The sequence below is a fragment of the Lissotriton helveticus genome, chromosome 4_1 (assembly GCF_964261635.1).
Source record: "Lissotriton helveticus chromosome 4_1, aLisHel1.1, whole genome shotgun sequence".
NCBI classification, from domain to species: domain Eukaryota; kingdom Metazoa; phylum Chordata; class Amphibia; order Caudata; family Salamandridae; genus Lissotriton; species Lissotriton helveticus.
This window is the reverse complement of record NC_136063.1, coordinates 1,786,306,923-1,786,319,844: the sequence shown is the minus strand read 5'-3', so window position 1 is coordinate 1,786,319,844 and position 12,922 is coordinate 1,786,306,923. Positions and strand designations below refer to the sequence as shown.

Here is a 12,922-nt window from a genome sequence, read left to right as displayed (position 1 = left end):
CTTCGCTCAGAGAGTGCGACAGAATCCGGAAGTGACAGGCATAAGAATGGGCGGCTATACCCACGCGGTCAGTCTCTATGCGGACGATGTAATTTTCGCGCTAGAGAACCCGAGGCGGTCATTGCCCGCAAGCATAGCTGAACTCGAGGCTTTTGAGAGAGTAGCAGGCTTCAAGATGAACGTGGCGAAATCCACTGCTTTGGATGTCTCCCTCCGACCCGCAACTAGACGCGAGCTGCAGGGGCTCTTCCCCCTACGTTGGTCGCGGGACCAAGTGCAATACTTGGGGATCGCACTGGCTCCCACGTTGCAGGCAACGGTTACCATCAACTATGAGGCGATGAGTAAGAAGGTTAAGGAAGAAATGGGGAGATGGAACAAGGGGACCATATCCTGGCTGGGACGGGTGGCGGCTGTCAAGATGACGGTCTTACCCCCAAATACTATACCTGTTCCGCGCTCTGCCCTTACAGCCCCCCAAGGGGTGGATTCAACGGATGCAAACTGAGGTGTCCCGTTTTGTGTGGCAGGGCCGCGCCCCCCGAATGCGCCGTGCGCTCACTACTCTGGCGCCGGAATCGGGAGGATTGGGGGTCCCAGACTTGCGCAAATACTTCCAGGCATCTCAATTGAGATACCTGGTGGAATGGAGCAGGTTGGAATCTGACAAACACTGGCTCTTCCAGGATCAGGCAGTGGCCGGGCGCCCATTGCAAGATATACCGTTTCTCCGCCGATCGCACCGTCCCCCGAATCTCTATGCCTCTCATGTCACACGGGTCCCGCTAAGGGTGTGGGACGTCACCAATCGTGCATTTGATCTCACCACGTTCCCCTCCCCGTTCACGCCTATCGTGGGCAATCCCGACTTCACACCGGGGACAGAACCTGGGGGCTTTTCACGCTGGAGGGAGAGGGGTTGTAAGGCACTATACCACATGTACACGACTGACGGGATTGTCCCCTTTCAAAGCCTGAAAGACGATTTCCAGATGGACGAAACGGACCGTATGAGATATTGGCAGGTCAGGCACTGGGCCCTTCACCCACAGGTTAGAGAATCAGTGGACAGGAAACTGTTGCCGTATGAAAAATGGTTAGTGACACGCTCCACAGACGCGAAACTAATATCTGATCTGTACAAGATGTTGCAGCTTCCACCCTCACATTTCCATATCCCCGGCAGGGAGCGGTGGCACAGGGAGTTGGGAAGGACTCTTAGCCATAAGGAATGGGAACAAATATCATACCGAGCACGACACTCTGCTTACCATGTAGGCCTCACTGAAACGTTTACCAAGGTCTCTACTTACTGGTACCGCACTCCAGAACGGCTACACGAGATGAACCGGCTGCTTGATGATAGGTGCTGGCGCAACTGTGGGCAGAAAGGCACTCTAACACATATCCTGTGGGACTGTCCAGTTATACAGGTGTACTGGTCGGAGATACTTGATGAGATTGATGTGTGCTTTGAGATTGAACTGCCCAGATTTCCTGCTTATACCCTGCTAGGCCTCCCCAATAGGTTAATGTATCCTTTGAAATCTAGACGGGGGAGACAGATTGCAATCATGTTGGGCTCAGCGGTTCAGAATATTTTAATGCACTGGCGCACGCCCACCGTTCCCTCTTTAACGGGGTGGCTACACAGGCTGTGGCATGTTCTGGGGATGGAAAAGCTCTCTCTCACATTGGCTGGGGAGGTGGACAGCTTTGAGGAGCTGTGGCAGCCTTTTCACGCATTGCTGTCCACGGAATTCAAGGAAATAACGTGCCCTAGATACCTGAGGCTCATGAGGCTTGTGCCGCCGATGTGAGGAGCTGTTTGAGCGGAGCGACTGAGTGTGACCGAAAGGTAGTGCTGAAGGGAGGGTGAGGGCCCGAGACGACACCAAGGCTTTTGTTTTACATAGCGCTGGACAGAGTAGGGATGGGGGGGGGGAGGAATTGTGGGGGGGAGTTTGTTTGTTCATGAAGGGTTCGATTGGTTTGGGTATGGCTTCTAAGCCTTTGTTTCTTGCATATTACGACTTGCTGGGTCGGGTGCTGGGCGGCCCTTAGAGGCCGGGACATTTGAACTGCATTCCGGAGACGCCTCTGGCGCGAGCACTGACCCTTTGCATAATTGTTTACCTCTTCCACTATACCTTTCTAATAAAAATATTTTAAACATAAATGCATTGGATTGTGTTCACCTGCTTTCACGTTTAAAACAAGCATTTACAATGCAATGGTCTCGGCATCATTAAAGGTAGAGCTATTGGCATTGCTCATGACATTTTTTTTTCTTTAAATCATAAATAAATGGCATTGTCATTTACATTGTCAATACACACCACTCTGCACTCAACTGCACTCACCTGCACTGCACTCAACTGCACTCACCTGCACTGCACTGCACTGACCTGCACTACACTCACCTGCACTGCACTACACTCACCTGCACTGCACTGCACTCACCTGCACTGCACTCACCTGCACTGCACTCACCTGCACTGCACTCACCTGCACTGCACTCACCTGCACTGCACTGCACTCACCTGCACTGCACTGCACTCACCTGCACTGCACTCACCTGCACTGCACTGCACTCACCTGCACTGCACTCACCTGCACTGCACTCACCTGCACTGCACTCACCTGCACTCACCTGCACTGCACTCACCTGCACTGCACTCACCTGCACTCACCTGCACTGCACTCACCTGCACTGCACTCACCTGCACTCACCTGCACTGCACTCACCTGCACTGCACTCACCTGCACTGCACTGCACTCACCTGCACTGCACTCACCTGCACTGCACTCACCTGCACTGCACTGCACTCACCTGCACTGCACTCACATGCACTGCACTGCACTGCACTCACCTGCACTGCACTCACCTGCACTGCACTCACCTGCACTGCACTGCACTCACCTGCACTGCACTCACCTGCACTGCACTCACCTGCACTGCACTGCACTCACCTGCACTGCACTGCACTGACCTGCACTGCACTGCACTCACCTGCACTGCACTCACCTGCACTGCACTGCACTCGCCTGCACTGCACGCACTGCACTCGCCTGCACTGCACTCGCCTGCACTGCACTCACCTGCACTGCACTCACCTGCACTCACCTGCACTGCACTCACCTGCACTGCACTCACCTGCACTGCACTCACCTGCACTGCACTGCACTTACCTGCACTGCACTCACCTGCACTGCACTGCACTCACCTGCACTGCACTGCACTCACCTGCACTGCACTGCACTGCACTCACCTGCACTGCACTCACCTGCACTACACTCACCTGCACTGCACTATACTCACCTGCACTGCACTGCACTCACCTGCACTGACCTCACCTGCACTGCACTCACCTGCACTGCACTGCACTCACCTGCACTGCACTGCACTCACCTGCACTCACCTGCACTGCACTCACCTGCACTGCACTGCACTCACCTGCACTGCACTGCACTCACCTGCACTGCACTGCACTCACCTGCACTGCACTCCACTGCACTCCACTGCACTCCACTGCACTCGCCTGCACTGCACTCGCCTGCACTGCACTCACCTGCACTGCACTCACCTGCACTGCACTCACCTGCACTCACCTACACTGCACTCACCTGCACTGCACTCACCTGCACTGCACTCACCTGCACTCCAATGCACTCGCATGCACTCCACTGCACTGCACTCGCCTGCACTCACCTGCACTGCACTGCACTCACCTGCACTGCACTCACCTGCACTGCACTCACCTGCACTGCACTGCACTCACCTGCACTGCACTGCACTCACCTGCACTGCACTCACCTGCACTACACTCACCTGCACTGCACTCACCTGCACTGCACTCACCTGCACTGCACTCACCTGCACTGCACTGCACTCACCTGCACTCCACTGCACTGCACTCACCTGCACTGCACTGCACTGCACTGACCTGCACTGCACTGCACTCACCTGCACTGCACTGCACTCACCTGCACTGCACTGCACTGCACTCACCTGCACTGCACTCACCTGCACTGCACTGCACTCACCTGCACTGCACTGCACTGCACTCACCTGCACTGCACTCACCTGCACTGCACTGCACTGCACTCACCTGCACTGCACTGCACTCACCTGCACTGCACTGCACTGCACTCACCTGCACTGCACTGCACTCACCTGCACTGCACTGCACTCACCTGCACTGCACTCACCTGCACTGCACTCACCTGCACTGCACTGCACTCGCCTGCACTGCACGCACTGCACTCGCCTGCACTGCACTCGCCTGCACTGCAGTCACCTGCACTGCACTGCACTCACCTGCACTGCACTGCACTGCACTCACCTGCACTGCACTCACCTGCACTGCACTGCACTCACCTGCACTGCACTGCACTCACCTGCACTGCACTGCACTCACCTGCACTGCACTGCACTCACCTGCACTGCACTGCACTCACCTGCACTGCACTCACCTGCACTGCACTCACCTGCACTGCACTGCACTCACCTGCACTGCACTCACCTGCACTGCACTCACCTGCACTGCACTCACCTGCACTGCACTGCACTGCACTCACCTGCACTGCACTCACCTGCACTGCACTCCACTGCACTCCACTGCACTCCACTGCACTCACCTGCACTGCACTCACCTGCACTGCACTCCACTGCACTCCACTGCACTGCACATACCTGCACTGCACTGCACATACCTGCACTGCACTGCACATACCTGCACTGCACTGCACATACCTGCACTGCACTGCACATACCTGCACTGCACTGCACATACCTGCACTGCACTGCACATACCTGCACTGCACATACCTACTCTGCACTCACTACTCTGCACTCACTACTCTGCACTCACTACTCTGCACTCTGCACTCACTACTCTGCACTCTGCACTCACTACTCTGCACTCTGCACTCACTACTCTGCACTCTGCACTCACCACTCTGCACTCACCACTCTGCACTCACCACTCTGCACTCACCACTCTGCACTCACCACTCTGCACTCACCACTCTGCACTCACCACTCTGCACTCACCACTCTGCACTCACCACTCTGCACTCACCACTCTGCACTCTGCACTCTGCACTCTGCACTCTGCACTCTGCACTCTGCACTCTGCACTCTGCACTCACCACTCTGCACTCACCACTCTGCACTCACTACTCTGCGCACTCACTACTCTGCGCACTCACTACTCTGCGCACTCACTACTCTGCGCACTCACTACTCTGCGCACTCACTACTCTGCGCACTCACTACTCTGCGCACTCACTACTCTGCACTCACTACTCTGCACTCACTACTCTGCACTCACTACTCACTACTCTGCACTCACTACTCACTACTCTGCACTCACTACTCACTACTCTGCACTCACTACTCTGCGCACTCACTACTCTGCACTCTACTCTGCACTCACTACTCACTACTCTGCACTCACTACTCACTACTCTGCACTCACTACTCACTACTCTGCACTCACTACTCACTACTCTGCACTCACTACTCACTACTCTGCACTCACTACTCACTACTCACTACTCTGCGCACTCACTACTCTGCACTCACTACTCTGCACTCACCACTCTGCACTCACCACTCTGCACTCACCACTCTGCACTCTGCACTCTGCACTCACCACTCTGCACTCACCACTCTGCACTCACTACTCTGCACTCACTACTCTGCACTCACTACTCTGCACTCTGCACTCACTACTCTGCACTCTGCACTCACTACTCTGCACTCTGCACTCACTACTCTGCACTCTGCACTCACTACTCTGCACTCACTACTCTGCACTCACTACTCTGCACTCACTACTCACTACTCTGCACTCACTACTCACTACTCTGCACTCACTACTCACTACTCACTACTCTGCACTCACCACTCTGCACTCACCACTCTGCACTCACCACTCTGCACTCACCACTCTGCACTCACCACTCTGCACTCACTACTCTGCACTCACTACTCTGCACTCACTACTCTGCACTCACTACTCTGCACTCACTACTCTGCACTCACTACTCTGCACTCACTACTCTGCACTCACTACTCTGCGCACTCACTACTCTGCGCACTCACTACTCTGCGCACTCACTACTCTGCGCACTCACTACTCTGCGCACTCACTACTCTGCGCACTCACTAATCTGCACTCACTACTCTGCACTCACTACTCTGCACTCACGACTCTGCACTCACGACTCTGCACTCACTACTCTGCACTCACTACTCACTACTCTGCACTCACTACTCACTACTCTGCACTCACTACTCACTACTCTGCACTCACTACTCACTACTCTGCACTCACTACTCACTACTCTGCACTCACTACTCACTACTCTGCACTCACTACTCTGCACTCACTACTCTGCACTCACTACGCTGCACACTCACTACTCTGCACTCACTACTCTGCACTCTGCACTCACTACTCTGCACTCTGCACTCACTACTCTGCACTCAGCACTCACTACTCTGCACTCACTACTCTGCACTCACTACTCTGCGCACTCACTACTCTGCGCACTCACTACTCTGCGCACTCACTACTCTGCGCACTCACTACTCTGCACTCACTACTCTGCACTCACTACTCTGCACTCACTACTCTGCACTCGGCACTCTGCACTCGGCACTCTGCACTCACTACTCTGCACTCACTACTCTGCACTCACTACTCTGCGCACTCACTACTCTGCGCACTCACTACTCTGCGCACTCACTACTCTGCGCACTCACTACTCTGCGCACTCACTACTCTGCACTCACTACTCTGCACTCACTACTCTGCACTCACTACTCTGCACTCACTACTCACTACTCTGCACTCACTACTCTGCACTCACTACTCACTACTCTGCACTCACTACTCACTACTCTGCACTCACTACTCACTACTCTGCACTCACTACTCACTACTCTGCACTCACTACTCACTACTCACTACTCTGCACTCACTACTCTGCACTCTGCACTCACCACTCTGCACTCACCACTCTGCACTCACCACTCTGCACTCACCACTCTGCACTCACCACTCTGCACTCACTACTCTGCACTCACTACTCTGCACTCACTACTCTGCACTCACTACTCTGCACTCACTACTCTGCGCACTCACTACTCTGCGCACTCACTACTCTGCGCACTCACTACTCTGCGCACTCACTACTCTGCGCACTCACTAATCTGCACTCGGCACTCTGCACTCGGCACTCTGCACTCACTACTCTGCACTCTGCACTCACTACTCACTACTCTGCACTCACTACTCACTACTCACTACTCTGCACTCACTACTCACTACTCTGCACTCTGTGCACTCACTACTCTGCGCACTCACTACTCTGCACACTCACTACTCTGCACACTCACTACTCTGCGCACTCACTACTCTGCGCACTCACTACTCTGCGCACTCACTACTCTGCGCACTCACTACTCTGCGCACTCACTAATCTGCACTCACTACTCTGCACTCGGCACTCTGCACTCACTACTCTGCACTCACTACTCACTACTCTGCACTCACTACTCACTACTCACTACTCTGCACTCACTACTCACTACTCTGCACTCACTACTCACTACTCTGCACTCACTACTCTGCACTCTGCACTCACTACTCTGCACTCAGCATTCACTACTCTGCACTCTGCACTCACTACTCACTACTCTGCACTCACTACTCACTACTCACTACTCTGCACTCACTACTCACTACTCTGCACTCTGCGCACTCACTACTCTGCGCACTCACTACTCTGCACACTCACTACTCTGCGCACTCACTACTCTGCGCACTCACTACTCTGCGCACTCACTACTCTGCACTCACTACTCTGCACTCACTACTCTGCACTCACTACTCTGCACTCACTACTCTGCACTCACTACTCTGCACTCACTACTCTGCACTCTGCACACTCACTCTGCACTGTGCACACCACTGATATCATGGAATCTTCCACCACACTTTCTAAAACTCTATAGTCCGAAGCATAATAGGCACAGAACCAAAAGAAGGTAGACATTGCTTAAAATAATCTTATTGTATTTATGAGAAGCAAAAGCGAGACTGTGAAATGAGCTGAATATCAGTTTGTTACGAATCAACAGAGTGGAGTTAGAGAACCAAGAAATAGTAATTTAGAATCCGGGTTAGAAGGAGTAGTAATCACAAGCTGAGGATCAACGGGCGCGAAACAGCGTGGTGGGCGCGCAGGAGACGCAGCGTGAGCGTGCACATCAGCTGAAGATCGCCGGAGAAGACACTGAGTCTGCCTGCTGCCATGACTGACCCGCTGCAGAGGGAAAGAGCCCGGTGAGTGGGGGTAGAGGGGGGGGCGGCAGAGAGGGAGTGGGCAGAGAGGGAGGGTGTGTGTGTGTGTCTGTGTGTGTGCGTGCGTGTGTCTGTCTGTGTGTGTGTCTGGCGCGTGCCTGCCTGCCTGCCTTTGTGCGCGTCCACAGACCCTGGTCGGCTCGTCCACCTCTCTGTAGTCCCTTGCTAGCTTACTAGGCGACAATAGTTCTCGTTGCCGAGACCTAAAAATCCTCATCTGCAAGCTGCTAGGCTATTGCAAACACAAAAGGAAGCCATCAGAAAGATTATTTCAGCAGCCATTTTGTTTCAGAATGATTTACTAAGGCGCTATCATCGTGTCAATGGCGACATGCACACTGCACAAAAAAAATCTGAAATCCTTAAGATTAGCCTAGCGCTGTAGTGTGTGACGTCTTATAGGTTTATAGGAAGAAAAGTGCCATGTTTCAAATCCCTGAGCCGTCGTGAGATATGTACTCATTTCTAATAAAGCGTTTATCCATCCTTGACGGCATGTTAAAGTACATTAGGAGGGAAATGCTTTCTGCGCACTCGAGGAGAATAAATTGTGTCAGAGACGTGATGTATCCAACCCCAAAAAGCAGGACGCAGGAGACGCTAAGCTCATTACTTAGGACTGTCTCGGAATGCTCTTTATCATTACTTACAGATTTGGCAGTTGCAGAAATGTACTGGACAACCATTTCACGTTTGGTGGCCAAGTCCTTCTGCCTCAGCGGAGCCTTGCGTTCTTCACTCAGGTTCATGTCCTCCTATTCAGGCAAAGACAAAGACGCGAGAGTTTGCATTAATGTGCACAGTACCATTTTAGACACATTGAAAACCAAATTAAAAATATGTGCAATAAGAAAAGAAACAAAAAAAACATAGAAGACACGGTTCAACCGTTTGATGCATGTTTGATATTATGAGATAATATAACTGGCTTTATGTTTAAGAGATGGAGTGAATTTGCCTGGTTACAGAATTACCGAAAATGTACGTTTATACTATGGAAGGCATTATATGGAGTACAGTATGTAAATAGTTATTTCATACTGTATGCTAAAGTCCCAGAAGTGTTTAGATAATCCTAAATGACCATCAAAAGTTACAATTAACTGATGGTCTACTGTCTGTTTGCAAAATAGTATCCACACTTTCCCAAATTGAAAAATTAAGCGGTTTCAACCAATGCATGTGTACACAAAATATCTTCTCTAACTGGGACATTAACGGGAAACATGAACTGCCAAAATACAATTTCATGCGTAAAATATTAAATTGGCGACATTGATAAAGCCTTAGTGAAAAATAAAAACAATTTTGTATTAATTCAATTACTTGGTTTATACTTTTTTGTAATGCAAGTACAATGATAGCATTTCCTTTGAACAGAGATACATCAATTATCTATCAGTTGTTAAGACATGGTTTACATACAAGACAAAATCAGTCCAGCTCCTCTTTTCCAAGTCTGCCTCATTTTCATGGTTTCTCTTGCATAATAGAGGCCTTTCCAAAGGAGTTTTTTTGCTGGAATTGTGCTGCCGACCACCGTGATCATTGACAATTCCCTGGTGCTCCACCTCTTAAAACAACTGGTTGAGGCAACAGCTCTTGTAGACTTTCAGAGGACATGTGGAGTATATGTGGAGGTGGTCCTTGGGTCGCCCAAAAGTAAATTGGCTTGTCATCTTTTATAGTATCAGAGTCCCTAATAGCCAACTCTCGTCCCAGCTACAATTTCACAATGCGAAGTACAAGTAATGTAACAAGCTGAGAAATGGTCTGGTTAAGGGATCTTTCAGGCTGGAGATGGCCCTAACACTGCTTACATTTTTCTGGTAGATATTTACCATCTTCAATCTACATAAGGAACCAGCTTTGTGCCTTGGGTTCCACAGTGGCCACGGTGGCCACAACTTGTAAGAGATATTATCTTTGTCACAGCAAATAGCTATACCATGTTATCAAGCACAAAGCAAATTTCTTGAAAAGTCTTAGAAGAAGCAGTCGAAGATAAAAAAAATAAAGCTAAAGTTCAAAAGAGACAAAACGGTTCTCTAGATGGTATCTTAGCTGATGCTATGAATGTGGAGTGAATTCACTCAAAATTGGCCTGCACATAGGGCTATGATTATCACAATGTACATTTTCTATTTCAAACACCAAAATAGTTTTGCTGTTTGATTCTAGAATAAAAAGTTTGATAGTATTCACAAAAGAACCCATAAGCACTTCTGGATATCTCCACCTACAGCATATTCCCATTGATGCTCACATACATATGCATTTTGCACATAGAAATACAGATCTGCGCAAATTTGACTCTCAAGTGCATTACTACCATCAAATGTGTTTTGCTATTGCAAAAGAGAAACGTTTTCCTAGTGAAGAAAGCTTTTCCTCAAAATGCTATCGCTCTCTAAAACATTTCCTCTCCTTTTTAGAGATCTGTTGCTTTGTACCCAAGATTGCATTTTATAAATCAAATACATACTTGCATAAATACATTTTTAGCTTGAAAACCAAAGCAATCCTGTCACTGACTGAATTAAATCAAAGCGTGTAAGCACTCACTTTTGTAGCTGTTCACCAAAAACTGCAATTTGACCCACCATGAATACTAAGCAAGCCGATTTCCTCACATAGGATTTATCAGAAGATGTGTTATTAATTTAGAAAGGGAGTACTTTTACCAAACACTCTGGTTAGGTCTCAAATAATTTCTCTGTAAAACTGTGCTCAATCAACCCCTGGATGCAGTGGCACAAACAGCAGGTCATTCCTCAGAAAAATAAGAGTTAAGTTCTAGGAGTACCAATAATAATTTTTAAAAAACACAATAAAAATCCCAAACCAGTTTTGAAAAATAGAGAAAACTTTACAAAAGACATTGGACCAGACAAAGGGAACTCAATGTATGAATGTTTTAAGGTTAGGTTTTAAGGCACAAAGCACCTAGAAAAAGTAGGATACAGATGTAAAATAGTTCAAAGTAGCTCCTGGGAGACCCAGGACTTAGGTCTGATTTCATTTGAGAATTATTGTAGCTGGTAAAAACTTGTGGTAAATATGGATAAAACTAGGGTCCTTTGCTTTGGAATAAATTAAAGCAAATTGAATTGGCACCTAGGCTCGGAGAAAGTTGAATTAGTAAATGAATATAAGTATTTCAGAGTCTGGTTTGAGTGGTCCATGAAATGGAAATTCCACCTAGAGGCTTAAAAGACCAGGATTATTGCCTCGGTAAGTGGGCTGAAAACATTTTGGGGCACATGTATTATGGTAGGCTTCTGCGATTCCTTAATTGCGATTATTAAGGAATCGCAATTAAGAAATCGCAAATGCCTATGCATGTAGAAATTGCAAAACAATTGTGATTTCTTAACATTCCTTAATTGCGACTCGCAAATTGCGAGTCGCAATTAAGGAATACCTCCTCATTCATTCCTATGGGCCTAGAGGCCCATAGGAATGAATGGGAAGATATTCTCAATTTGCGATTCTCAATTTGAGAATCGCAAATTGAGAATGCAATTTCAAGGGTACCAAGGTGTCAAAAGGACACCCTGTTGCACCCCTGAAATCGGCATATGAGTACATGTTGCACACACTCATGCCCCAAGGGCATGCATGTGTGTAAAATGGAACTTTGAAAAACGAACTTTAGTGTATTTTTCAAAGCTTTTGCAAATTACCATCAAGTACAAATTGATGGTAATTTGCGATTCCTATTAGCGAATTGCGAAATGTTTTACTTTAATGCATTGCATTTAAGGAATCTCAATTTGCGATTCCTTAAATGCAATTGCAAATTAAGTAATCGCAATTTAGAGATTACCTAAATTACGATTTTTGCGTTTGGGAGGATGCATCCCAAATGCAAAAATACTGGTTGTAAAGGGGCAGATCCTGAGAATCTGCCCGTTTGCGACCAGGTTTTTCTTTTGATGCATGTGGCCCTTAATATGGCCTTTGGAGAAATGTCATGTAGACCAGTCCTAAAAGCCTATGAAGCAATGATCCCCCCGTAACTCCAATAAAGAGCTGAACTAATATGTATTACTAGAAAAAAACAGGTGGGAGGCTAAATGCCTGAAGTATTTAGTGTCACTTCCCAGTTCAGCCATGATCCAAGCAATAAGATTAGAAACTGGCATGATTTCATGGAATATTCTGGCTGCAAAAGCCCTAATAAGATTCTCGGGCAAATTGAGTGTGGAGGATGGACAGAAAGTTTCTCAGTGGTGCAAGAATGAAATTGTGCAAAGTGAGTTAAAATGGGCAAAAAGGTTAGCACCAACCCGGTTGCCGTTTGTACAGATATGAAAGTAATGCTACTCCCACAGACCTTACAAATAGAAATCTCCAAGAGTGAGCTGAAAATGCTGGGCAAAGAACTGTCCAACTAAAGTGACTATCAGTATCTAAGAGAGAGAAATAAATTGGTGCATTTTATGTTAAATGCATGGTGAAATGAAGTGAGTTATCCGTATGTGGATACCCTAACACACCAGTTGCTAAGAACTGAAGTGTTGAGAGTAAGAACAGGACTC

General features: G+C 48.8%; 1 protein-coding gene across 2 annotated transcripts in view; it reads right to left on the bottom strand.

Moving 5' to 3' along the window:
• The window catches only part of DIAPH2 (diaphanous related formin 2), a 4,230,744-nt gene that overhangs the window by 3,801,872 nt on the left and 415,950 nt on the right, over window positions 1–12,922 (bottom strand). For both annotated transcript variants that reach the window (XM_078688424.1, XM_078688425.1), the window contains one exon: window positions 9,029–9,133. In XM_078688424.1, the coding sequence (XP_078544550.1) occupies window positions 9,029–9,133 (105 nt within the window). The remainder of the gene's footprint in view (window positions 1–9,028; window positions 9,134–12,922) is intronic.